This window comes from Malaya genurostris, chromosome 2 (assembly GCF_030247185.1).
Source record: "Malaya genurostris strain Urasoe2022 chromosome 2, Malgen_1.1, whole genome shotgun sequence".
Lineage (NCBI taxonomy): Eukaryota > Metazoa > Arthropoda > Insecta > Diptera > Culicidae > Malaya > Malaya genurostris.
This window is the reverse complement of record NC_080571.1, coordinates 324,625,953-324,652,891: the sequence shown is the minus strand read 5'-3', so window position 1 is coordinate 324,652,891 and position 26,939 is coordinate 324,625,953. Positions and strand designations below refer to the sequence as shown.

The following is a 26,939-nucleotide window of genomic DNA, read 5'->3' as shown; positions in this document are numbered from 1 at the left end:
GGAACTCCGTTATGAAGCTCATGAATCAATCTTTATTCAAGAGTACAAGAATCAATTTTCATTCAAGAGGTACAATTGTAGTTCAACAGAACGGGCGTTAACGCTATCATCTTTAATTTGTCTTTATTTTAAATCAATTTCAATTATGATTTTAAGACGATTTCAGGATTCGGCGAAATGACTCTTTCGGCGAAACGGCTTTCGGCGAAATGACCCTGATCCCAATTACATAACCACTCTGGTGTAGCGGCAGCTGGCCAAATCGTATCAGAGATGACTTTGCTCCTATACTCGCAGATAAACGGTAATACAATCGATGTAAACTACAATACAATCGATGTAAACTTATGTCGTTTCTGTTTGATGCCAAACCTAAACCAGTCTCCACTTCAACTGCTGTCAAACTGTTTGTTTCAACGTTATTGAATTGAAAATTGAGTCGGTTTCGAACCTGGTTTTTATTTCAGGTTTGTTCAAACCCCCATTGCTAAGTGTGAACTCAACACAGTTTCATGAAAAGTGTTCGTTTGATGAACCTACCCAGTTTCAGTTTTCTCAAGCCAAAACGACATTAGAATGTTGTCGACGATGATGCGACGAATGGTTTCGTTTTCACGTCACTACTGCAAATCACTAGCCGAATCATGGCCTTCTTCGCGAACTTGTCAGCAAACATGAACTTGAATATTCCCAGCACATTCCCACTTTCCCACCACAGCACATTAGCCAGCTTGGAACAGGACTACTCCGGATCAATTGGTTTGGGCACAATCGGAAGTGTGAAAGAATACGTTTCAAAAATTTTACTGCAAGGAATACATCTCCACAAATTAAAAAAATGGTTAACCTTTCCGACAATATTTTAAACATCACATACAAGTTTTTCGATGAACCGGTTTCTTCAAAAATCAAATTCTTCAATATTTTGGGTAAACTGTCTCCAGTCCACGCTCTTTCAAATGTCGTATGCAGATATGAATTCCCTTTCAGGGCAGAATTCATATCTTACCCGACTGTTTCTCTTTTTGTCTTATCCTCAATAAAATACAATGAAAATTTTTATACGAAAACAAGCTGAGAGTTCGTCGTATTCCAGAGAAAAATTCCACCGTCAAAGCTCGATGTAAAAACAAAAGAAGGTGAAAACAGTAAACGCAAGAGTCAGGAATTGTTCAATATTTACAAAACTGCTGACATCGGGGAACTTTTAAAATAAACGCCTTCAATGCGTGACTTGCCAAAGTGATGTTTAGTAGAAAATCTGGATCAATCTACAGACTTTAGTGGATCAGTATGTAAGTAAGAGTAAGTATTTTAGAGCAAATATCCACACAATTTTTTAGTCCAATATACAGATATAAGTTAAGGGATTTTCACCCAGTAGGTTGGAATGTACCAGAGACAAAAAGACTTTATTGAGAATAATGAATGCCATAATATACTACAAGGAGCTACTTGTGAAGTTCCTATGATCAAGTTTCTTCCAATTCGGTTTGATGAACGTCATTTAAGTTTGCATCTTGTTTCGTAAGTTTTCTTCGAGTATCGGTTCAAACTAAGTTCACGTGTTACAAAAAACATGGATTAAAAAAACATGAATCATTATCACTAGAGAAAAGCATAAACACGATTTAAAGTAAATCATCATATATAATCGCATTGTATTGAATAATTATTTATTATGTGACATTCTTGAATGAGAACAGTCGATTTTACAGGGATTACCAACAAGATTGTTATCAACGATTACGATTACAGCAATTGAAGGGCAGCGTCGTAAGAATTAAAACAGAGATAATCGGTTGATGATGCTGTTTGTGTTCGTTAGTTACTGATTAGCAGTTCGATCGAAACAAACGATGTTCTTCTTGAAATGTACCTTTCTGCTTCTCATGTTTTCAACTTTTCGTGCAATTTTTGGAGGTAAACAATACACATAGTAGGATAGATTCCACGATAAAAGCTATTTTCTATTTTTTTCCAGATGATTGTGGCCAGCGGACAGCATTGACTCGTCAGTTAGTTCACTTTGGAAACCAATCACGCTTGGGAGAGTGGCCATGGCATGTTGGTTTGTTCCACAGGATGAACAGAGCTTCACCTAGTTACGCATGTGGTGGAACTATTCTCACTAAAAACTGTGTCATTACGGCTGCTCATTGCACATACCCGCAGTCCAGAGTGCGTCCATTGTTTGCTTCGGAAATACTAGTTCGAGCTGGAATTGCTAATATACAACAGCTGGAACATTCACTTCAGCAGTTTTCCGTCGCTGAGATTCTGCGGCATGAAGAATACAATACGGATTCTTTGGAAAGTGACATCGCGCTGCTGAAATTAGCGGGATCATTTGAATTCACGGATTATGTCAAACGGATTTGCTACTGGATTGGTGGTGATGGAGAAGAGTTGATCATCGGAAAAAATGGAATGATTGTTGGTTGGGGTAAAGATGAGAACGAAGCACTTCCGGACATTTTGCAACATGCAATAATGCCGATAGTATCGAGAAAAAACTGTCGTGATAGTGATCCTGTTTATTACCCGAAATTCTTATACGACAGGAAAACATTTTGTGCTGGCTATCGCAATGGAACATCTGCCGGACTTGGTGATAGCGGAGGGGGTTTGTATATCGAAATCGATGGAAAGTGGCGTTTACGGGGAATTGTAAGTAACGGTAAACTAAATCCCACAACTCTTTTACTAGATACGAAGAGCTACGTAGTGTTTACTGATGTTGCATACTATAGGTCATGGATTAATCAAAAAGTACCCCAATTAAACGCATCACATCACGAAGATTCTACTGGGCACCAATTCAGTAAATGCGGAAAAATCAAACAAACTGAATTTTCTCGCACCGGCTTCAAAGAAGACCGAAAGTGGCCTTGGAAAGGTGAAGTTTATAAGAATGGAAAACCACCTTCCAGACTTTGCGAAGTTGCAATTATAAACCCCCTGTTTGTGTTATCTCCTGCTGAGGTTTACAGTCCTGAAGACGTAATCAATCCATCGCAGCTTCTTATAGTTTTCAAGGTTATAAGAAATTATGAAGGAAAACCATTTCATCACTCAAAAGTAAGAAAGATCAGTCCCCATGAAAACTTTGATCGACAGACAAGAATGCATAATATAGCTCTACTACAGCTAAAGGATTCCTTACAATTCACTGAACTTCTACGCCCAATTTGTCTCTGGGAAATGGAACCTCCGAAATTCGATATTTCAAATACTGATGGTTATTTAGGAGAATTCAACAGTTTAATTGGGCCTCATGATGAATGTGTCAATGTCTACAATATTTCTCAGTCATTCTTAAACGAGCATTCATTGTGTATCATTATATCAATATATAACTTTAGAGGAACGTTAGGAGATCTCTTATTTCTAAAATATAACGATTCTTGGTATCTTCGTGGAATATCTTTCAACATGATCAAACGAGATTACGTATATTACATATTACTACTGGACGTTGCCTTTTATAAAGATTGGATTATAAAAAAATCACTTACTCCGTCCCAGAACCTTCTCGCTATTGAAAATTGCTCAAGCGCTTCACCTGGCCAGTGGTTGTATAATATTCGAAACAATTATGTACTTCAGTGCTTTGCTGCTCTAATATCACCGTCACTACTAGTAACAACAGCATCCTGTGTCGAAGGAATTCCTATTACTAAATTGTAAAACTAACCACCACTAACCACAAACTTATACCTTATAAACAGTATTGCTTTTTTACAGATCAGTTGGTATAACTGCAAAGGCACGAAAGGTTTATCTACACCCTAGCTTCGACAAATTGGAATTATCCAATAACATCGCTATTGTAGAGTTGGAGCAACCTTTCGCAAACTCTCCAATCTGTCTACCAAAAAGTGACGGGAATAGTTCCCACTTAGAATTACAGTATCGACATTGGCAGCCTGTCCTTCAATTTGATGAACATTTCACAGTAAACTTTACATCATCTAATGTTCGATCCTGTGCCAGACGATGGCAACGCGAGGGGGCGAAAGTGCACACCGACGGAGGTCACATCTGCGGTCAGCTTTTGGGATTCGAGATCGGACCGAAATATCAGTGCAACGCCAATCTGCACGGTTCACCGTTAGTGTATGAATCCGGTAACAATACTTTTCTTAGGGGAATCCTAGACATTGGAAAGGGCAACCATTGCGAACTGAATGATCTACCAGAGGTATACATCGATGTGAGTTTCTACTCAGAATGGATTGCTGGTATTGAGAAGACGAATCGTGAAGGTTCGACGGCCCCTGCTGTAGAAATCGAAACAACCGAAAGAGAAGAATGGAGAAAAGGTAGTTGGTAGTAGTTGGAAAGAAAGTAACTCTAGTAACAATTAAAGTACTAACGAGCTTCGAAATGTGCTATCAGGAATTTAAATAAATTGACTCCATTCATCTCATATACTTAAACTGTTGCACTTAAAGTACAAGATGATATTTGATGCATTTTCATTTTGCTATTTGAAAATATACACATAGTTTTCTCTGGCAAGTCTGGATAGAATTTCACAAACTCAAATTAAAAGTACCATACGTAATTTCTGAATTTTATCCAGATCCGACTTCCGGGTGCTAAGTCATGACGGTGTAAAAAGACAACCGGCGGTGTAAAAATAAACCAACTTCCACAAATTTAGGTTCAAATACAGTAAAGTAAAATTTTTTGAAGTGGTGTAAAAAGACAACCGGCGGTGTAAAAATAAACCAACTTCCACAAATTTAGGTTCAAATACAGTAAAGTAAAATTTTTTGAAGTGGCCCCCCCATTTTTCGAATCACACGAAATTTTGCAAATGGATAAACAACTATTCATAACTATTAATAAGAAATTTAAAATGCTCAATTTACTTAACTTTTTACTTAAATTTTCCAAAGAAATCGATATTAAAGTACCTTCTTCACCCGATTTTTATTTCTGTTGAATGTTAAAATGTTGCATATATTATTGGTTTTCATAATCAACAAAAATAATTTTTTGCGCGAAGAAGGTTTTTGAAATATTTATTTTTTTTTGTGTCCGCCCGCTGTATGCAAAGTGCACCACGTGAGTGAATCGGCATGGTGCGGCAGGGTTCGGTAGGGTGCGATGTCACTTGCTTATACGCCCTTTTGAAAAATTAACCGAGAAGTGAGAAGCAGATAATTGAGTCAAGTATCGGCCGCGCAAAGTCTAAACATGTACAGAGTTCTACACTATAGCAACTTTTTAGCCTTTCTTTATAGAAAGGTAATAGTATTTCTGGAAAACCGACGTTCGACTCGACGAGATCAGAAAATGTATGTGCGTGTATGTATGTGGGTTATTTCTAATCTTGGGCTGTAGATCGAGTATGAAGATACAAGTTACGTAAACTAGAAATCATTCATTATCAATCTGCAAAATTATTTCCGAAATTGATCAATGATCAAGTTTAAATGTGTTATTGCCGATACATTTGGTTTGAGAAATGTTTCCGAATATGTGACGTATGCGTTAAAGCATGCTTTTGTGAACTATCCTGTGAAACTCTGAATGAATTTGTATCACAAATGAGCCCAAATTCGTGTCAGAAATCGTTTGAATAAAAATAAGGAAAGAAGTATTTTTAATGAGACTATGTCAAAGATAAAAGAAAGGCATTACCAAATCACAGGATGGTTGAAGGTTTTTCTAGGTTACTGACAATTCCGGTTCCAGAAAAATAAACGTAGAAGAGGCCTAACCGCCAAACCGTACTTTTATTTATATCCGCGCCATTATTTCGTAGATACCTGAGCTGAGTTGGCCGCCGACATGTCAAACATTTGCCTGGTAGATACCATTATTAAAATGCGTTGATGCTTAGTAGCTAATGAAGTCAACAAGTTTTCTTGGGAATCCCGTTCTGAGGTTCATGAATCAATCTTTATTCAGAAGTATAAGAATCAATCTTTATTCAAGAAGTACAACTGTAGGTCAACAAAACGGGCGTTGACGCTATCATCTCTCATTTGTCTGTATTTTAAATCAATTCCAATTACGATATTAAGACATTTGCAAGGTTCGGCGAAATGACCCTTTCGGCGAAATGGCTTTCAGCGAAACGGCTTTCGGCGGAATGACCCTGACCCATTCGAATGGCATATGGTGAACACTTCCGGTTTCGTATATACAATCGATAGATATAAATAACGCTTTGTACAGATCACACTTTTCGCACGATTTTTCAGAGATGATTACACAAATTGGGTCATTGATCAAGAGGACATTCCCTGTTACGGAGATATAATCGTTACGTAACTGATAAACAGTTACCGATTATAGATTTATTTATTAATTTCTTTATTTATTAATTTTTTCATTTATTACTTTATTTTTTAATTATATTTATTTATTTGTTTAGCAAGCATAAAGTTAATGCTTTTTGTATTACCATTTTTTGCACCGAAAAGCCATGTCTTTGCTGAAGTGCATGAACGGGATCGATGAAACCCAAAAGCTGTTAGGGTAGAGGGGTTATTCAGTTTGTTACATTATCATCAAATCATTAAGAATATTCTTAAAATCTCCCTATGATGTCTAACTTACTCTATTTTCATTGCCGCTAATTTCTACTGTATCGATTGTTTTCATCGGTATTGAACATTACTGTGGTATTTTTGCAAAAACTTTTCATTAAATGGAAACAGGAATGTTTATTCGGACAAAGTTCAATAAAAAATCGGAGTCATCTCCGATTAAAAACCTGTTTTAATCCACCTAGTGGTGTAATGACTTTTTATGGTTTTTCGCCCTTTTCAGCGATGGTAATAAATTTTTAACACACTTTACCCTATATTTGTGAAAATCGGAACTCAGTGAAAATCGAATATTCAGGAATTTTGTATGAGACTACAAGACCTTTCATTTGAATCTACGTTTGTGAAAATCGGTTCAGCCATCTCTGATAAAAGTTAGTGCACTTATTTTCACAATTTTCGGAAGTCGGATCCAAAAAATATTCAGGAATTTTGTATGGGACCACAAGACCTTTCATTTTAATCTAAGTTTGTGAAAATCGGTTCAGCCATGACCGAGAAAAGCTAGTGCAGTAAACCGTTACACACACACACACACACACACACACACACACACACACACACACACACACACACACACACACACACACACACACACACACACACACACACACACACACACACACACACACACACACACACACACACACACACACACACACACACACACACACACACACACACACACACACACACACACACACACACACACACACACACACACACACACACACACACACACACACACACACACACACACACACACACACACACACACACACACACACACACACACACACACACACACACACACACACACACACACACACACACACACACACACACACACACACACACACACACACACACACACACACACACACACACACACACACACACACACACACACATATTTTGCGTACTCGACGAACTGAGTCGAATGGTATATGACAAAAAAAATGTCATTAAGGGGTGGTAGGTTCCAGAATGATCGTTCAACAAAATAATTTCCAAAGTTTTGCATGATAAAAAGCATCATTCGAAAAACATTTTCAAATTTTTTTGTAGAAAAATATAGAGAAATAAGTCGGTAAAGAGGTAATTTTGAGGACGCTTCTTCAAAATCATGAAATGTGGTGTCCACTGTTTCTCAGCGCAGACTAATCAGAAGTGAACAAATGAACGCAGCGTAGTTAAAGTAGAAGTTTTTCTAGACCCCAACGTTTCTGTTTGATATTTTTTTAAATTTTTGGTGGTTGTTCAAAGTGAAAACTACACTCTTAGAAAAAATGAAATTTACGCTTGACGTAAATTCAAGTATGCCGTATTTGCGTCGGTGATGGCACAATATTACATCTACTAACATGTAAACATATATTTTGCGTCTGTGTCGATGTGAGTTTCAGCTAAAACAACTGTGAAGTTAATGATATGACTTATCTTTAAATGCTTTGTATTGTGAATGTAAGTAAATCGCGACGCTCCTTTTATGTGCATCTATAAAGATGTAACATTTTTTAAGTGTGTATGATTTTTCACAAAAAAAATCCGCCATTTTGTAGCTGTTAAACCTCCCCAAAATAACAAACAACGAAAAAAAAAACGTTGGGGTCTGATTTTTTATATGTAGAAAGTGTGTGCAAAATTTGAACAAAATTGGTGCAGTAGTTTTTGAATGACGATAGACTTTCAAAACCTGCTTTCTAGAAAAACGCGTTTGAAGTTTTGAAGTCAATCGAAGAAGAAATCTTGGGCATGTGCGCCGAGCTCTTGCTTCTTCGCAGAATGACATAGCGATAGATAAAGGTCCATAATTTCCAGAGTGCGTTCCAAAAGCAAAGCAAATTCTTGGCATTACATTCCTTTGGTAGAATTTGGCCTTTCTGTTTCAACAGACTTCGTAGCCGATTCTTAGTGTACAGAATCATTGCATGGCTAGTACTATGGATCCTACTGACACTAAAGAATCCTTCCAGGTCGGGGCTCGAACATACGACAACTGGCTTGTAAGACCAGTGTCCTATGCATTGAACCGCCCACCCGGGACGGGTTCACTCGGCTTAAAAATTTCACAGAGTATACTTCAACGTTTTACTATAAGAAAATATAAAGAAAATAATAAATGATTTTTCAAAAGTGGGAAATTATGCACAACGTGTTGCAATAAAATACATAATTTCATTAGAATGACATCATTATACCAATAGGTGTATAAAAGCAAGGTAAAAAACTGAATTTTACATGTCGTATAAGGGATTAAGTCACATGTAAAATTCAGTTTTCTACCTTGCTTTTATATAATTATTAAAGACCTAATTTATCAAACGACGGAGAATTTTTTATTGTAATGACTTAATGCTGGATTAGCATGAATTTTACTGGTTTCGACTGAAGTTTGCATTCGGCTAGCAAGTGCGACAGTATGAATTTATGTGCACTATTTACTAGCCAGGCAGATGTATGCTTCCGTAAGCTCAGTGAAATCCAATGATTCTTGGCTCAAGTCACGGTGGTCCCTAGTATAGTTTTTATTTCAACAAATTTCATGTAATAGAATTTTTCGAATCACACTCAATATCACACGTTGTTGTACGTACATTTGCGTGAACTACTAGGTTCCATATATCACTAACTGAAGTCATAAATCAAGAAGTAAAAATAAATTTTAAAAATTTCCTTTTATGTTCATCTTATTAGATGTGAAATCACGAGTTTTTTCGGAGCTTGCAGGGTGTTTGATTGCATTTAGCATTCTATATCACAAATACTCCTGATTCGAATATATTCTCAAATGAAATATTGGGGTGACTAGAGCTGTATCTTTTATTCATCACATTCATTGAAATTATTCGCTATAGAGAGATCTGTCATCAATTAAAGTTTCACTAGCATAAAAAACCAACTCGAGCCTATGTCAAAGACTAAAAAGGCCATCGTCCAGGTACCATGCGCGCGGGTGGTTTTAGGAAATTTTTGATGGAAATTTTGAAAAATTTGCCAAAACCAAAAACATACAGACCTTTGAAAAGCTTTTATCTATCTGCAGGGCAAAAATTACTGAAAAATTCGGAGAATTTTTCGAGTCTTATCAAAAACAGTTCTGAAAAAATGAGTTTTTTTTTGTGATTTTTCACAATAATTTGAAATAATAATTCGATGGAATGAATTTTTTTTTTTCAAATAAACATTATGCTGGCTACAAGAACCACATTCGGACCCTTGTTTGAAAAACCTTTTCACGCTTTTCATGGAAAATCAACGAATTTCATATAACCGATTTAGTAGAAGTTTTTGGAATTCGTTGATTTTCTATGTAAAGCGTGAAAAGATTTACCAAAAATTTCATTTTCAAAAAAAAATTATTATATTGTTGCTTTATTGAACCTCGGTTTTCACCTTAGGGTCATTCGTCGAGAGGTACATACGTTTTTCTTTTGATAAGCATAAGCAAGACAACATATTTAGTATTTTTGTTATTCATTTATTTTCAATTTTTGTAGAGGTTTGAAACATGCGTCACGTACAATTTCTTATATTTGAATTTTCAATATTTTACACATAAATTTGTGTGCTCTTTTCTAAAATTACATTTAATAAAATTCTTACATTCATTCAATGTTTTGCTAAAAGCAACTTACTCATAATTTTCTTTTCTACAAATATTTACGTGAAAGAATGCATTCAAAAAAAAACAATCACTAATCGGAAGTTTCACCGACTTCACGTGTGATTTCACGTTTTGTTCATCACTCACTTAAATCACTGGTCCAGCTACCATCGAACGGTATGCTGATTTTTCATTTCCTATGTAGATTCACATTTAACGTCATATCTAGTAGCTAGTAGCCTCTTGGGTTTCCTATTATATTGCACTGGTTCTGTGTAACCCTATCGAATAGAGTTGTAGTTCGTCTCGAATATTTTGCTCAGGAATCAAAATTGAGAGAATACACTGGTCCCCTGAAGATCTAGTTGATTAGTATGCTCTTGGTCAGACTTGTCAACTGTTGTTGTTGTTGTTGCTGCTGCTGCTGCTGCTGCTGTTGTTGTTGGTGATGTTGAAATAGTAACGATCCTCCTAACGCGTTTGCAGCGGTTGTTGCATCATTATTGGGATGCTGTCCCGGGTGCTGGGGAACGCTAAAGTTATGCTGATAGTACTTCTGTCAAAAGACTTTGCCTATAAAAGGGGCATCCAGCCGACCGCCCCGTGCACTTGGCATCAAGAAAGGACTGCTGTAATCACCCGACCGTAATGCAGCGGCAGCGACGGCAGAGTGGTGTAGATTCGATAAGGTGGACAAAGGAGATGCTGATAGGGCTGCCAGAGAGGCTGACGTTGAAGCAGGACCATTTCCTGGCCAGGAAGAACCGTGACGACCGGGATCGGATGATTGTTGAGTTGAGTGCTGCTGTTGATGTTGCTGATGTTGACGCTTTAGACTAGCACTAAGACTGACGTCGTGCAACTTTCGCATATGCTTTTTGAGGTCAAAGTTGCGACAAAATCCTTTTGCACAAATTTTACACGTGAACGGTTTTTTATCGTTGTGGGTGTGCATGTGAAACGTCAGGTTGTACACCTGATGAAACGCCTTATTGCAAATAGTGCATTTGTAAGCCTTGTCACCGCTATGCGTTAATTTGTGGTTCTTGTAATTTCCCTTCTGGTGAAAACCTTTCCCACAGTACTCACAGATATAGGGTTTATAGCCTGCATGGATGCGAGTGTGTGTGTTGAGCGTCGATGACCGATTGAAGGCTTTTCCACAGGTCTGACACTTATGTGGTTTTTCCGATGTGTGAATGATTTTATGCCTACATAAAGTCGATGCTTGTCGGAATCCTTTACCACAGATTTTACAGATGAAAGGCCTTGCTCCGGTATGAACAGGCATATGGCGAGTAAGATTGTAATGTGCATTGAAAACTTTACCGCATTCCGGACAGGCAAAAGTCTTTTGTTTCGCTAAGGCTGCTGCCGACGTAAGGTTGGTCGAATTTGATGAGTTCACTGAACTGTTGAGATCACCGGACGAAGATGAAGACGTCGATACATTCAGGTTTACTTTCTTGTGGTGGGCCAAAGAATGCTGACCCGATGACAAGGAAGAAGAACCTTCCAAACTTCGCAGAGCATTAGCCCCGGAAGCGTAGGGATGCAGTGGAGCGCCATTGCTTCCACCGACGGCACTGGCTGCTGCTAGAGAAGTACCATTCAATAACGTAACAGGATGTTGAGTTAAGGCTGCATACTGGGCCGCCGCAGCAGCACACATCAACTGGCCAGGATAGTACAACAGTGGATACTGACTCAGCAGGTCCTGATGACGATTGGCCACAAATTGATGCATCGAACTTGGCACGTACTTCTTGAACGCAGAGTCATACGCGGCCATCGTCGAAGATTGTTCATAATTCGGGCTTGAAGCAACCGACGTGGGACTTGAAGACTGTGGTGGTTGAAGGATATCGGCTCTATCCTTTCGCCGAAGCTCCGTTTCAGCATCATCGTCGTCATCTCTGCCCATAATGTTGGCTATCGAAAACTTAAGCGCTCCGCCATTAGTTCGCTGTATTTTGATCGGCTTCTGGTCGATCTCAGGTTCAATGCTAGTATTACTGTTCGCTGATTCCATAGTGGGACTCTTGGAAGTGATGGGTAATCCTGGTGGGCTACACGGCGGCTGCATACCACGTGGACTCTGTACAAAGGGTAGAAACAAAAAAAAATGTCATGAGAATTTTAATCAAACCTCATGGGACCAATGTGGGCCGGGCATACGTGATGAGTAAAATAAAAACGGCACCGCTGGATGCCACCATAATGATTGGAGAGCAGAGTTGATTCTATTCAATTTTTGCTAGGTTCACTCCCGTCGAGGGGAAAAACCGGAGAAACGGATTGAATCCATTGTTTGATTGTTGATAGTGGAAGAACAATTGAAGCTGCCGAGTGTAGAGGAAGGTTAATTAAATTTATTCTCCGGCAAAGAGCCAAGCGTCCCGCGAAAGGGGTCAAGTTTGATGGAATGTCACGTAGCAGTTTTAGCGGCAGCATGAATGAACAATAATTTAATTGAGATTTGAATTCGATGTAATGACTGTTGGCATAATAAGTACGGATCGAAACAATCCACACTGAGCACACGCCTTTTTAGCACAAATCTTTGATTGATGCTTGGCTCCTATTGTTCGAGTAGTCAACAAACATGTATTGAACATTGTTCGCTTGAATGTCTGATTAATTACAACAAAACTTTCGCCCCCTTTAAAATTTTTTAAGGTTTTATACCTTTCCAAACTTGATTGCAGAAAATTTTAAAACAAGCTTTAACTTTTCCTTGACTTTGCAGGCATATACGAAAATTTTGATTATTTAATAATAGCTCAAAATGGTTGGATTCCAAATTATTAGACAGCTTTAATATTTAGCCAAAGTTGTTGAAATGCAAACAGTTTTTTAATAACAAATGATTACTCAAATGTTCATCTTTCCTTTAAAACACTTAGTTGTAAAGTAAGCAACATATTTCCGGACATGTTCAGTAAACTTCTATTATTGTTTTCTTGTATTCATTATTCTTCATGTGTTTTCAAATGTAACGATGAATTTTTGTCAACGTGAAAATATTCTAATTTAACAAAAATATGAATTGCACAACTTCTCTAGCCTACAACATAGTAGCTAACAATTTTGCAAAAATAAAACATAAGCTTAGTTAAAGCTTGAGTTAAATTCAATAAATTTTTTATACACCACATCATACATTTACATCACAACCCAGAGATTGTTAAACAAAAATACTTAAGGGATATAAAAAAAAAACAAAATACGTACAAAATAAACCATGTTGCACTGACGGAACCCGTGTATGGTGTTGATCAAGTGCCTCTCGAGCAACCTTGGAAGCGGCAGTCCTTCTCGTTCGGAAGTGCTCGAATCGTATTCTGCGTGATGGGGTTTACTGTTTCGATTCGTTCAATTATACCACTCCTCACAGTACCGAGTACACACTGGCTTAAATCACTTAAATTAAAAGTTTCCTTCTTCAGTCACACCGTGTTATCACATCACTTGCACACACCAACCCATGCCAGACACTCTCGAAGACGTTCCTGTTTTGATTCAATAACTTCGTAAGCTGCTCCTTACCGAGGTGCCAAATGCGGGTGGCAAAACTCAATTAGGAAAATTAATTCAATTGATTGAAGACAAGAGGTTGGCCTTATCCAGAACCAGACGGTCGTACGTGTGCGTATATGCTTGTTGGCAGCGATAACACTCGAGTAGTCTTCCTCGTTCAAGTTCTTCTCGACACTCTCTAGGTACATACATTAACACTTTCCAGCAGTAGTTCACTTTCCGTTCGCAGACAAATGGCCCCGAGAATGCAACCGGTTCGACAGCTGAAACTGGTCTGAGCAAACAACGGTTCACAATTCGACTGATAGCACTCTACGGAAAATCTCGGTCAGTCAGCTAGAACTGATCCAGGATCGAAGGGAAGCAACGAAAACAACAATTCGTTCAATATGAATGCAGACGAGTGAACGAGAACGCACGATACTCGCTGTTCGATGTTTTTTACGTTCTTTACCAGAGACGTGCAGAGTCTTCATATCGCAACCTCCTGTGCAAGGGACAGGTAATCCCTGTAGGTTTTCGCTTCACTCACACAAGCGTAATCACTTACGAGTGCAGATTTTGCGCATAATCGTACCGTGTCAGCACATACACACAACCAAACAGGAGCATCGGCCGCAGCAAAAAAGGTACCGAGCATAAAAAGGTAGAACATCCCTTCACTCACCCATTTCCACCCATCAGGGAATTGCACGCAATCCTTCGAGCTATTCATCTTGCCAACCGACAATGAGCAGCGAGCTGGAAAAAGGACACAGTCATACATAGCGTTAATGCTATGTACAAACATCTTCCCTGTGCACCCCTGCGCTCTGTGATTTTCAGTTTCTATTTCCTCCTGATCGCCCATACACCCATAGGTCCTCATCATCGCAGGATGGTGATGGCATATTATGGCGCTACATTGATGGTGTTGGTGGCCTGTCCTTTTGGATGCGAATGAGAGCCTTTTCCAGAGTAAGAAAGATTTGTACTTCTTCTCCGGTTCATCTACAGCAGGGTGACGCCCTCTCTAGCAGTTGCCAGTATGCACATGCAGCAGCAGAACACCACCCCCTCTGTTAACTATTCGTTCGTTCGTTCATCGCATCACCAACCACCGATCGTGATGGAACATCGTAGCGTCGGCAACCGGTGCGGACAGCTCTGCCACTTTTTCTTGTGAGTTTATTTCAGTCTGCACGTCCTTTGCTTCGGCAGCCTCGGTGGGTGGCGATTGGTGGTAAGTAGACAAAGTGGTAGTTGTTGCTTGTTAGCTCATTATGAAGCAGGCGGAAAACTAACAGTAACGAAATGTTTAAGCAAACAGAACCGTTCTCTTGGCAAGGGCAGCCGAGTGTGCGCTGAGCGACGGGACGAAGCAATTTGAGACTCTAAGGAGAAGTGTTACAAAGAAAAGTGCAGCGTTGTGGAAAGTGCACAACCGAATGCAGAAAGCTATGCGTCTTAACGAGATGGATAGTTTCTTGTGGAAGGTAGTGTGAAAGGATTGTTAACGGAAAATTATTAAGTCCTGATGAAATCATTATTTCAATAATAAAACCAGTTATGCAAATTTTTTGGATTCATTAAAATCAAAACAAACTGAAAAATACTATCGATTATAGCTCTACCTGATAATATTTAGCATTTAAAATATTTATCTCGTCTTGGCATGTATGTTTCCGATGGAAACCTAATGATGACGTTTCTAGAATAGAAAGGAATCTGATAAATTAATAAATGCTCTATGAATTTTTCCTTTATATTTTGAATTGGCAATGCTTGCCTGATGATTTCTTCATCACTTAATATATCGTTTCAACAAATTAAATCAATTGATGGTATAACATGGCTGATAAAGACTGTTGCCTTACGACACAGAGGAAAACTTTTCTCATGTAAATAACATGATTCGAATTTTCCTTCGTCGATGGAACTCATAATAGTATATTCATAGTAATAGTATTAATATGCGTGATTCAATCAGCTATAAATTGACCAGATAAAATGATTATTGACCGTCGTGTTAAATGACTTTTTCTGTTCGTTTTTTTCAATCAGACTTGCAAATATATGATATTTTGAAATTTCCTGTCCTCTACGATTCAACATAATCAAGAAACCATGATGGAGAAATACAGATCGAGAATATTTTGCAAATTTTTTTCATTTATTTTCACTCATATATTTGGAACCCGAAACTGAACTTGAAATTATTTATTTTTTTTAATAATTCAACTTATTTTGAAAACAGCCGGAAGTTTTTTTTAAACTACTAGCTGACCCGTCGAACCTCGTCTCGCCCGAATTTTTTTTTTAATTTATATTTTCGGATAGTAGAATTGTCAAACGTCTTATGCTGTTAAGGTATCTTTCCATTATTTTATTGATTACTTGGATGCGATGAATTTATCAAAAAATATTGTGAATATGTTAAAAGCTTTTGTTACGCAAAAATTAAGCGAATGCACCGATCGCCATATCATCTTTTGAGTCAGTTCATCGAACAGCGATTGTAGATCTCTCTCAAACTAATGGTTTCGTCATATGGGATAAAAAGTGAAGTAAAAATAACTAAGATGACTACTTTGAATTGATTCCGCAAATTTACAAAGGCTGCCCTCACGACTTGTAGTTGTAGACTTGTAGTCACTTCTCGCTAGTCTGGTAATATTAATTAGTCGTGTTTGATGAATGTTCGTAGCGTGACAATCACAAAAACAATTTTCGATTAACAAATTAGCGATAAAACATTTTTTTACTTTTAATTCATGACTTCTGGTCAGTCAGTAATTATTTAGTAAATTTGTGACATATCAGAGACTCGGAGGATTCGCATCGCTAAGTTCGACTCCTCTGGTAGAAAGTAAAAGTTTAGATGCGACAAACCCTCTTCTTACTTAAATGAACCTTGTTACGTCGATTTTTTCGGCACTTTATCTTCGAATCCTTACTCTTCCTTCTATGGCTCTATATTTTTCATATTCTTTCTCCTCTAGTTAGTTTGATATTGTTAAAAAAATCGAAAGATAAAATGAGTAATTCTTGGACATTCGAAAGATCAAGTTACCATTCTTTTAAAACCATTCATTCTTGACTTTTACACGAACACTGCATTCGTTTAATAGTTGAAATAGTTTTCGCATGAAAAATCTCCACAGAAAACAACTCGTTGCGCGCTAAAAAATTCTTCCAACGATCTAGTATTCATTTCTCCGACGGTCAAACACTTATGCAACTCGTTATGCGCCAAACACCTTCCGATGATCTAGCAAGCATAGGCAAATTTTTCAACGGAAAATTCCATTGTCCATACAAAATAATTTTATTGATTTTGCCCACTTTTCCGGCAAATTTTCCTAATTTTTTTATGTACGAACCCGGTGGGGGTAGAAACTAATCAAACAAAACAAGAATCATGTAAATTCATCCATCCGTTCTTACGTGATGCGAATGATCTCTGCATTTATATATATATATATATATATATATATATATATATATATATATATATATATATATATATATATATATATATATATATATATATATATATATATATATATATATATATATATATATATATATATATATATATATATATATATATATAGATTTAAAATTGCAGCTTTTTCAACAGTACAATCAAAACTTTTAAATTATGTGTTACACAGATAAAAATATTTACATCTATTTTCATGCACATATTTGGAGCAGGAAATTAAATATAAAGTTACTTCTCAGATCTTTACTTTTCAATACACTTTGAAAGTAAAACTAAGCGTAAATTAAAATATGTTGTATAATTCATTGCGAAATCAAGGCATTCTAATTTACGTTTTACATCGATCATAGTCTTCAATCGATTTTTGATTCAATTGACGTCTATTTCAAAGTATCATTGAATTACATGTCGTGTGAATTCCATTTTTTTTCCTGTGAACTACAATGAAGATTTTCGATTCCAACAATGTTTATTTCGCATTTATAAAGGGTGTTTTTTTAAAGCTTGCTGAATGAAATTCAAATAAAATGTGTGTTGTTGACCGATTTTGATCAAACTGGTCGCAAATGAAAAGTTTCCCCGTCACCCAGAACGCTATTTAATGGTTTTGTGATAGGATGTTTACTTTTTGAGTTATAAGAAGTTTCATGGCAAAATTATCTGTCACAATTGACCTTGAAAACAGAATATATTTTCAGACTTAGATTCCGCACGGTAATACCTATCCAACAAACCATAGATTGTTAAAATCCGTCCATTTTTAACGGAGATATCGAAATTTTTGTGTAAGCGACTTTTTCCCTATTCCAGCAGTAGAAGTTTTGAGCGCTGTCTGGCAAAGAAATGCTTTGGAGCAACATAAAACACGATTTTTTATACTGTTACATACATTTGTTTCTAAATACCCAAAAGACTGTGTACATCATGATATTTTACCTCGGACCGATTTCAGCACGGTTCGTTTTTGGCAAAATAATCGTTCGAATATGCCATATGAAAACCAGATGATGGCGGAACTTTCGAGTTGAAAGCAATTCCATAATTATATTGATTTAAACTACTTACAGCAATAAATGCAGGAAAAACATAACAACCATATACCATTCGAATCAGTTCGTCGAGATCAGCAAATTCGTGTGTGACAAATAATTCCACTCAATTTTTTTCGGAGATGTCTCAACCGTTTTCTACAAACTCAGATTCATATGAAAAGTTGTATACTCCCAAACAAGGTTCCTGAATTATGTTCGGTTCCAACCTCTGGTTCCGGAACTACAGGATGATATCTGAAACGGAATTAAAACTGTGTAACTCATTTTTCTCGTAGATGGCTGAACCAATCGAAGATTCAAATGAAATCTAAGAATCATATAAGATTCAAATGAAAAGTTTTAAGGTTCTATAAAAGGTTCTTATTTTTCAGTCAGATCCAACTTCCGGTTTCGGAGATACAGGGTGATAAGTATAAAAATGTCTATTTCACTTAAATTAATCAGGTTTATCGGGTCTGCAGATTCGGATAGTCGATAACCAAACAAACTTATTTCATTTTTGTTGTATTCAATTTTCGTTTCGGAAGGCACCCAAAAATTTAATTCGCACTACGATTCCTCAAAGATGTCTACATTGATTTTCAAACATTTTGAAACAAATGTAAACTATACAGCTACTCAGGTGAATTTGTCTGACTTCGGCTGCACCGAATTTCGGATTCCGTTTCTCAAAGCTCAATCGTTTTCTCAAAAAATACCAAATCAAAATTCAGAAACAAAAGTTCAAATTAAAATAAATCCAATTTTATCCCATTCTGACTTCCGATTCTGGAATTGTAGGATGATGAATTTTTAAAATTCAAAGCGATATAGAAGAGCGTATTCCAGCAATGACACGTTTAATATTGGTTTCAAAAACATCAATCGTTTATCGCTGGTTTATCCCCACAAATAACAATCGAGTGGCGTCAAATAGCCAGAATCAGTTTGTTTAGTTGCCTACTTATAATGGCTATCGATTTGTGGAATTTTGAATCCAGTTTAGAAAAATTTTGCGGTTTTTGTTTCGCCTGTTTAAGTGACGGTGTACAATATTGAACGCATGTTACCCTATAGCTTCGGAAATTCAATAGCAACCAATGAAGCTACAAATCAAGTTTCACAGTGATTGCATAACCTTTCTATATGCGAAAAGCAAAAAAAGTTTCATCGCTATTGGTTATAAAGATCAATAGCCATTACTAAACATCTTTGATCCTATGAATGGTTAATTGAAAATCGTGATTCTTCCATGTACCCAAACAGTAAAGTTGGTAATGCGAAAAAATAATGATAAAAATTAATTGATAAAATTTGAAAAATGTTTTATCATTTTTTACGTACTGTCAACCAAAGTTACAATTTTTCAACAATAAAACCTAAATAAAAGAGCCTAAAATTCTTAAAATATTTAGTTTTAAACAATGAAAAAAGGATCGACTCAAATATTTTCTTCTAAAATCTTAGTAAAAATTTTGCACTAGCGTGTCCCATAGACAAAAAGTGACAAAAATGCCCTGGTTTTGACAGTCAAACATGAACGGGTTGAATAAAATGGGAGGATTTTTTTCATTTCGTCGGGTGACCATTTCCATGTTAGGGTGGATAAAAAGTTTAATATTTAATAATTTAGACCTTTCTACACAACATATAAAAAAACAAGCGAAGTAACAATTTTCGTTTTTGAGTTATATTTTGAGAATTTTAAGTCATTCATTTATCGATCATTAACCGACCATATTTAAATCGTAGCATTTTAACAATTTAGCCGATATTTTCAATTTTTTGATTTACTCTGTAAAAATTCTTACACTTTCCAGAAAAAATAAGAATAAATAAAAAAGTTGGATTTTCACGTGGGATAAAGAACTGTAAAATGTCCATTATATTCGCTCATCAAATTTCACACAGAGTGATAGTTGTTTGATTGTTTGGATATGTTCTGTACAATTGCAGCTGATCCCAATGAATATCGCAGTAACTACCAGCGGTGTTCCTTCAAGGTAATAAAATAAACTTATATATTACATCGCGAATTTGCATCAATCGAATTTTCTTTGCGACGATAATTTATTATAGATCGAATTCATCGCCACCTAAATTCAATGACAATAAACCATGGTCGCGGGGAAACACTGGCATGAATGCTTTTTTGTTAATTTCGATTCTGAGTTTATTATCGGCAGCATTATCTTGTTATATGATTCTATCGTCCCGACCATAAGCGGTTTGTGGACGAAACGCAAAAACGAACTAAATATATAATGTGTTGCTTGAGTAGTGTAACCGTCATAATACATTCGTGCTAATGTTCATTTTTTTTTCTTTGACACTATATGAAGTAGGTAAAACGAATGAAACAAAATACGAGGATAAATTATTTCAGGTTATCTCATTGATGCACTGTGTTTTATGATTCATGATTCAATTGATTACCAATTGAATTGAATATTCCTTTCATGAACTGAATTAAGTATATTGTATTAGTCATAATAAAATAACGCGCCTTACAATATATAATACTGTATCACATTTCAAGACACTACTGGCACTAATATCAAATCATTTACCAACATATAATAAGTATAATAACCACATCATTGTAATAATGCTACTTACTAAAACCATGCACAGTGTGTTAGTTTTGCACCAGTGAAATACCATCCCTATATTTATCAATGTATAAATCGGAATCTTCTTGTTGCTTTCTACAGCAAAAACACTATTTTTCTACCAACAATCATGTCTTCAGAAAATCCTTCGCTTACAAAATACTCATATATAATCTCCGGTTTATAATCCATTAGGAGCTCATGTAGCAAAATATTTTCCACAACAAGCACCCTCAACAGAAACATTTTTGTCCTCACACGTTCGCATGAGTTCGTTCGGACAAATGAGACCACAATATTTGAAAATATTGACCCCACACAAACTGACCAATATTTGCAAACTGCTTTCTTCTCCGACCATTTAATAATAAAGCAATTTTTTCATTACCTTCCATTAACCTCACTTAGGCCGGTCAGCCCGGTTCTTCATACTATGATCTTCTCATTTCACCATTATTCGATCTATTTACAGGATCATCCCGCTCCGGAGCACATCATCTTTCTGCTCTGGTAGCATCCTACGGCTTTGTAAAGGATCTACCGCAGTAAAACCCACAAGGAAATCATCTCTATACTCGTAAAAATTACCGTCTGCTCGGTCGAGTGTGCAAAATTTTGCATATCCCATCGATCGGCTGTGGTCCGACGTGGGATCAAACAACCGTAGTTCGGCAGACCATAATCCGTTTAGGGTTCGAAAACTATGGGTGAGAAGAAAAAACAAAAAAATAATGATAATAAAATTTTCAAGAAGGTACCGAATGAGGTAGATCAAAGTGGAACATTGTAATCTGTTCAAAACATCCTTAATCCGATATACAGCGCGGCGGCAGGCGGCAGGCGGCAGGCGGCAAGTGTGCCTTTGGTCTTAAATCATATCGAACTGCATATTCTTCATTTTATCCTGCTCTCCTCGCATTTTAGTTAGACTCCGGCTTTCGGTTACACGTGGTATATTTTTTTATGAAATATCCTCATTTGATTTGGTTTCTTCTGGCCGATGCATAACTTTAACATAGTATATGTAATATGTAGATGTTCCATTTTAAGAAATTCGTTGTCCTATCTTATCAAGTGCTTAAGGAAGTTTCCGGTAATGTTCTTGAATTTATTTGAATGTTTCTTTCACGTTTTGTCTCTTTAGTGCATTGTCCTAGAATTAATGAAAAAAATGTATTTGTTCCATCATTCCCGTTCTACTTAAACTCATCTGATACTTAATACTTAGTCTGATTATTTGTAGAAAAAATATGTATTGTTAATCAACTACAAAATAATGAATATTAATAACAAAAAAAATGTTTTCATCCACCTTGGAGTTTTTAACAATCTATTTCCAGAGCCAGAACTCAGAAACCATCATAGTCTTAACAAATTTTTGGAGCCATCAGAAAGTCAAGCTCAAATAGTTCTAGTATCTGCTTTGATAATTTCGTACTTACCTGTGTCGTACATTTTATGACGATTAGACATTTTGACTAACATACGATTAGACATTTTGACTAACTTATAATACGTTCGGCTAAAAAACTATTCCATTCAAATGTTGATTATAGAGACAAAGACTTTGTTTGAATTAAAGCTAGTTGATTCACTTCTCATGCACTCTTTCGATTGAGGCAAATAAAAGAAAATTAAACCAAACGAAAACCTTTACTCCTGTTACTACCTACTGTCAAGGATGGCTTTTATCGTATCAAAGAACGCTCACCAGAAACTCTTCACACGATTGAATCAGTGCCATCAAAGAGAGACGGATATCATCGCAACAACAAAAACTCGGCATGGCTCATTTAACATAGAATAGACACCAGTGCGAGAGCGAATTTCTCTCGATGACATTTCTGAGAATCAAAGGTTAGAACGCTGCTGTGGGGATCCTCTCTGAAGCAACAAACGGTCGCTTATTCTCGTTTCGCGATCCGATACTATACAGGCAGTAGATAATTGCGATAGAATCATTTTACTATTGCCGCTTATTCTAACTATGTGCATATAACCTTTGTATAAGTTGTGTCTATGAAAATGTCTGTGAATGCTCCACACAAGGGTTTTGAAATATGGCAACCTAGTATGAGAATCGTCAAGTTGAATCATCGATTCGATTTTCTGCGATAATGTTCAACTTGCGATTCTCTCTTGGGAAATTCCACACAGCAACAATCATTATCAGACTGAAATTTTTTTTTAAGGGCCGTAAAATACTCAGAGTATGAAGTGGAGCGAAGAAATGTAGAAAAATTCTCTCGCGGTTCATGCATTGAGAGACTCGAGTTCTTGTAGCATCTTCTACCGGATTGAAAATATTGTATACAATATAGATAGCAATATAGCAGCTTCTGTCAAATTTCCGGCAATTACCAACACTGCCTACTGTATAAGAAATTCAAGTTAATAGGGTAGTATACTTTTCAAGCAGCATAATGAAACATGCCTTGTGATTCGATTTTTATTTCTGTGATCAATACCAATAAAATCATTTGTAATTACAGCCGATGAATTCGGATGTGTTTTGAAAACGTTGTAAGTTTTCGGTCTCTTTTCGCTCTCCCGTACACTCTATACGAAATTGAACAAGTCTCGCTGCATGCCTCGTTTGCAAAGACGGTATTGTTTTCTTCTTCCGTACCAGTACGTAGCAGTTTTGCATCGTCATTCTGTATGACGGTTTGAAAGTTTTGATACTCATCGCCCTATATTTTTGGAAGCACAGTATCGTTTAGAATAATGCTACCTTTAAGTTGAATCAAGATTTGTAAAAATCGGTTTATCCGTCGCTAAGAAATCGAAGGCAGTTCCCTATTTGGAGTTTTTCTTCAATATTATCAGTGCTTTTGGATCCGGAAACCGGTAACTAGTAGTCCCAAAGAAGGTTTATATATTTACTAACTAACAAGGTGTGCCAACTAGAAAAGTTTACTAGTCAGTTTTATAAAAAAAAATTCACCTCGTTTTCACTCATGAAGTTGTAAGTTTTTCACTTATCGTGCTGTAATACCGCAACCGGAAGTCGGATTCGGATCCTCTTTTGATTGAGTGCGTTTTTCTCATAAGTTTGCACATATTACCTAGTAATTCAGGAACCGGAAATCGGATCCAAATAAAATTCAGGAACTTTGTAAGCGACAATTATACCTTTCATTTGAAGCCTTATTTATGAGAATCGGTTCAGCCGTTTCTGAGAAAAGTTATTTTAAATAAAAAGTTATTATTAAAAATAGCATATTTATTTTATTTTTTTGCACATATTGCCCCTGATTCGAATTAAATTCAGGAACTTTATATGGGATAACAAGACCTTGCATTTGAATCGAAGTTTATGAAAATCGGTTCAGCCATCTCCGATAAAAATGAGTGCAAAAATATGTTACATACATACACTAATGTCTTTTTTATGCCGTTTTTATGTAACTTTTTCTATGCGAATTTTCAGAGTTATGCGGTATTTTTATGCGAAGTTTTAGAGTTATGCGGTTTCCTTTCTGCGGTTTTTTTAGGCGAAGTTTCAGAGTTATGCGATTTTTTTATGCAAAGTTTCAGAGTTATGCGGTTTTTCTAAGCGAATTTTCAGAGTTATGCGTTTTTTTTATGCGGTACGTAAACTCGCATGAAAAAAGACTTCAGTGTAGATACATACACATACATTTTGTGTACTCTACGATCTGAGTCGAATGCGAAAGGCGAAAAGGTTCGAACGGGAATATTTTTTTTTTGTTTTGTTGTTCTTTGTGACACATTTCACTTATCTTTCAGGAAAATCAAAAACTTTTTTCTTTCGAGACAAAGTCAAAATTGTGAAGTGCTGCTCTGCTAGTGAGTGTTCCTACGATGCAAAAAGATGATAATCGGACGGGGCGAGGTTGGCGTAATACGGTGATGCGATAAGATTTTCCAATTAAGTTAGTTTCGAAATGTTGTCGTGTAGCAGTATAATTCCGACCGGAACCATAACCCGACCCGTACCCGATTAAAATTAAAAAAATAAAATTGTGAGTCACAGTCTGACCTGATCCCGTCGAGTTGGTATTCGAGTCGGATCAGTGTTCCGGGAAATGAATCCGAATCTCGAAAAATTGCAAATTCTTGAACTCGAACTCAACCCGTAAGCATTGAAAAACCCGACCCGAACGTGACCATCCTTATGAAAATCCCCGGTACCGACTACTTTCTTTATATGAAGAATTGAGTTGATTCTTAGATCATCTCAGAAGATGTATAAAATATTAATATCTTCCTTCAGTATGGAACACACGGCATAACTAAATTGTTAACCTATGTTTACTAGTCCAATCAACTGAAACAGCGAATTAAAATTGCATTTCATGTTACTAATGTTACCATAAATTGTTTTAATAATTTAAAAACAGCTACAGATTTGAAACTTGATTTTTAATGTTATACCTACAAATCACCATTCTACATAGGGCGTCGGTTTAAATGCAAAGATTAACGTTCTCACTGAAATGAAAATAATTTCGTCTTAGACTCGTCAGTGCAGAGCAGTTTAAATTGTTGCAAACTTAAAACAGTTTGAACTGCTATGCACTGACGAGTCTAAGGCGAAACGTTAAGAAAAGTAAAAACGGTTAGGTGCCCAAAGCACAAACTTAGGATAACCCCCAAATAAAATAAGTTATTAACCCTTTCTGAAACTCCTTGTTCGTTGTCTGTTATCTTTCTTCATCGCAATATTTCAGATCAAGGGGTCTGATTAAAATAAATGTTTAAGAATTGGAAATAATCATTGAATGTTTCTTTGGTAAGAAAAATATAATAATTCAGATTCTGGAGCAAATGACTTATACAGAAGTGCGACACACTTAGCAAATAAAAATTACTTTCAACGACAGTATAATTTCGGTATTGTAATGTTTTTACAGCGACTACAGATAACTTTTCGAATTAGTTTAAGCTTAAGATCTGGATTTTTAGGCACCCTTTCTCTAGAGTAGGTAAATCTCCCTACAACTGTTTTATATATGAGCAATGAATTTGCATTTTCACATGCTCTACTTCAGGCAGATTTCCAGTGGATGGAAACGTGCGCACGAGGGGACTCCACGGTTACCAATGCTGGGGGAGTTCTGTCAGTGCATACACACCGTTATTGTTCGCAACAATGATTTCACGATGCACAATTGCATTCTAGGTATGCAGCTAGCTATCCTGACATATTTCAAGCTAACGTTCCTGGTACATTTAGCACATCCATTCTTGGCTCTGGTATTTATATCCATGATTCAACATTAATCGTCGCAGTGGGACTTCCACGAGGAGATACAATAGCAGATACTGCATTTTTATGAATTGATGCATTAGTGAAATAGATGCCTCATTCATCAATTCCTCAAGAGTTGAGAAACCCTCATCAACTGACACAAATAGTGAAATGTTCTACGATTCTTCCTAGTTGATCCTTCAAAATGAAACGGATAATAATACTCATTAGAAGATTATCATTATAATGGATCAGATTTGATCCCTAATGTCGAATTTGACCTGCCACACGCACCGCCGCATTTCGAACAGATGAAGCAAGCCGCTCACTCGGAAGCTGATTGTAAAAATTGTTTTTGCTTCCAGTTCTGCATCGGTAAGTAATAAAGCGTCGGGCGATTTGTGTTCTTACCTTGCAGTACGAATATACGTATTCAAGCGTGGGTGAAATCGGGTTCTACACTTTGAGCACAGCTCAACAACTCGGCATACTGATTAAGAGCTGTGTTTCCAGCACGCTTCACCAGTCGAGGACAATTATGGAGAAGGAAAGCAGAGTAGAGCTTGAACCACAAGGCAATAGCTAAACATGATGGAGGAATAGAATGGGATTAATGTTTACAAATATTTTGCCAATAGTTCGAACAATGCATGAATGCAGCGTGTCCGAATTTTTGATACAGCATTGCTAGTTTGATCAAATATTATATTTCAAGAAGAAATATGTGTTTACAATCGCGAAAAAAGTGCGATTTTGTTAATTCCAAACAGGAAGACTACAAACTGTTGTGCCATTTCTTTTCTGTAAATGAAAAACAGGTTTTGATAACTCGATTACAGGTATTTGGACCTTGTGAACATTCGACTATCCAATCA

At 36.6% G+C, this 26,939-nt stretch overlaps 2 protein-coding genes and 1 long non-coding RNA gene across 4 annotated transcripts in view; 2 read left to right on the top strand and 1 right to left on the bottom strand.

Moving 5' to 3' along the window:
- Positions 1-1,800: 1,800 nt before the first annotated feature.
- On the top strand, positions 1,801-4,442 carry LOC131431393 (uncharacterized). The gene is made up of 3 exons (XM_058597074.1): positions 1,801-1,923; positions 1,985-3,686; positions 3,748-4,442. Exons 1-3 carry the CDS (start codon positions 1,860-1,862, stop codon positions 4,334-4,336), a joined length of 2,355 nt encoding a protein of 784 aa, XP_058453057.1. The 5' UTR covers positions 1,801-1,859; the 3' UTR covers positions 4,337-4,442.
- Positions 4,443-10,073: 5,631 nt separating this feature from the next.
- LOC131431392 (fez family zinc finger protein erm) lies at positions 10,074-14,028 on the bottom strand. Its single transcript, XM_058597073.1, has 2 exons — positions 13,411-14,028; positions 10,074-12,274 (listed from the first exon to the last, which is right to left on the bottom strand). Exons 1-2 carry the CDS (start codon positions 13,420-13,422, stop codon positions 10,736-10,738), a joined length of 1,551 nt encoding a protein of 516 aa, XP_058453056.1. The 5' UTR covers positions 13,423-14,028; the 3' UTR covers positions 10,074-10,735.
- Positions 14,029-14,217: 189 nt separating this feature from the next.
- LOC131431391 (uncharacterized) overlaps positions 14,218-26,939 on the top strand; it is a 49,799-nt gene continuing 37,077 nt past the window's right edge. The window contains exons 1-3 of one of the 2 annotated variants that reach the window (XR_009229669.1): positions 14,218-14,938; positions 20,191-20,237; positions 21,319-21,553. This is a non-coding gene — a long non-coding RNA (uncharacterized LOC131431391). Of the gene's footprint in view, positions 14,939-20,190; positions 20,238-21,318; positions 22,025-26,939 lie in introns of those variants that run through there. The other variant, XR_009229668.1, reaches the window with a different exon arrangement.

Coding starts and splice junctions, on each gene's coding strand:
- LOC131431393 (XM_058597074.1), top strand. CDS start 1,860: ATGTTCTTCTTGAAATGTACCTTTCTGCTTCTCATGTTTTCAACTTTT. Junction 1,924..1,984: donor TTTTCGTGCAATTTTTGGAG/GTAAACAATACA, acceptor ATTTTTTTCCAG/ATGATTGTGGCCAGCGGACA. Junction 3,687..3,747: donor GGAATTCCTATTACTAAATT/GTAAAACTAACC, acceptor GCTTTTTTACAG/ATCAGTTGGTATAACTGCAA.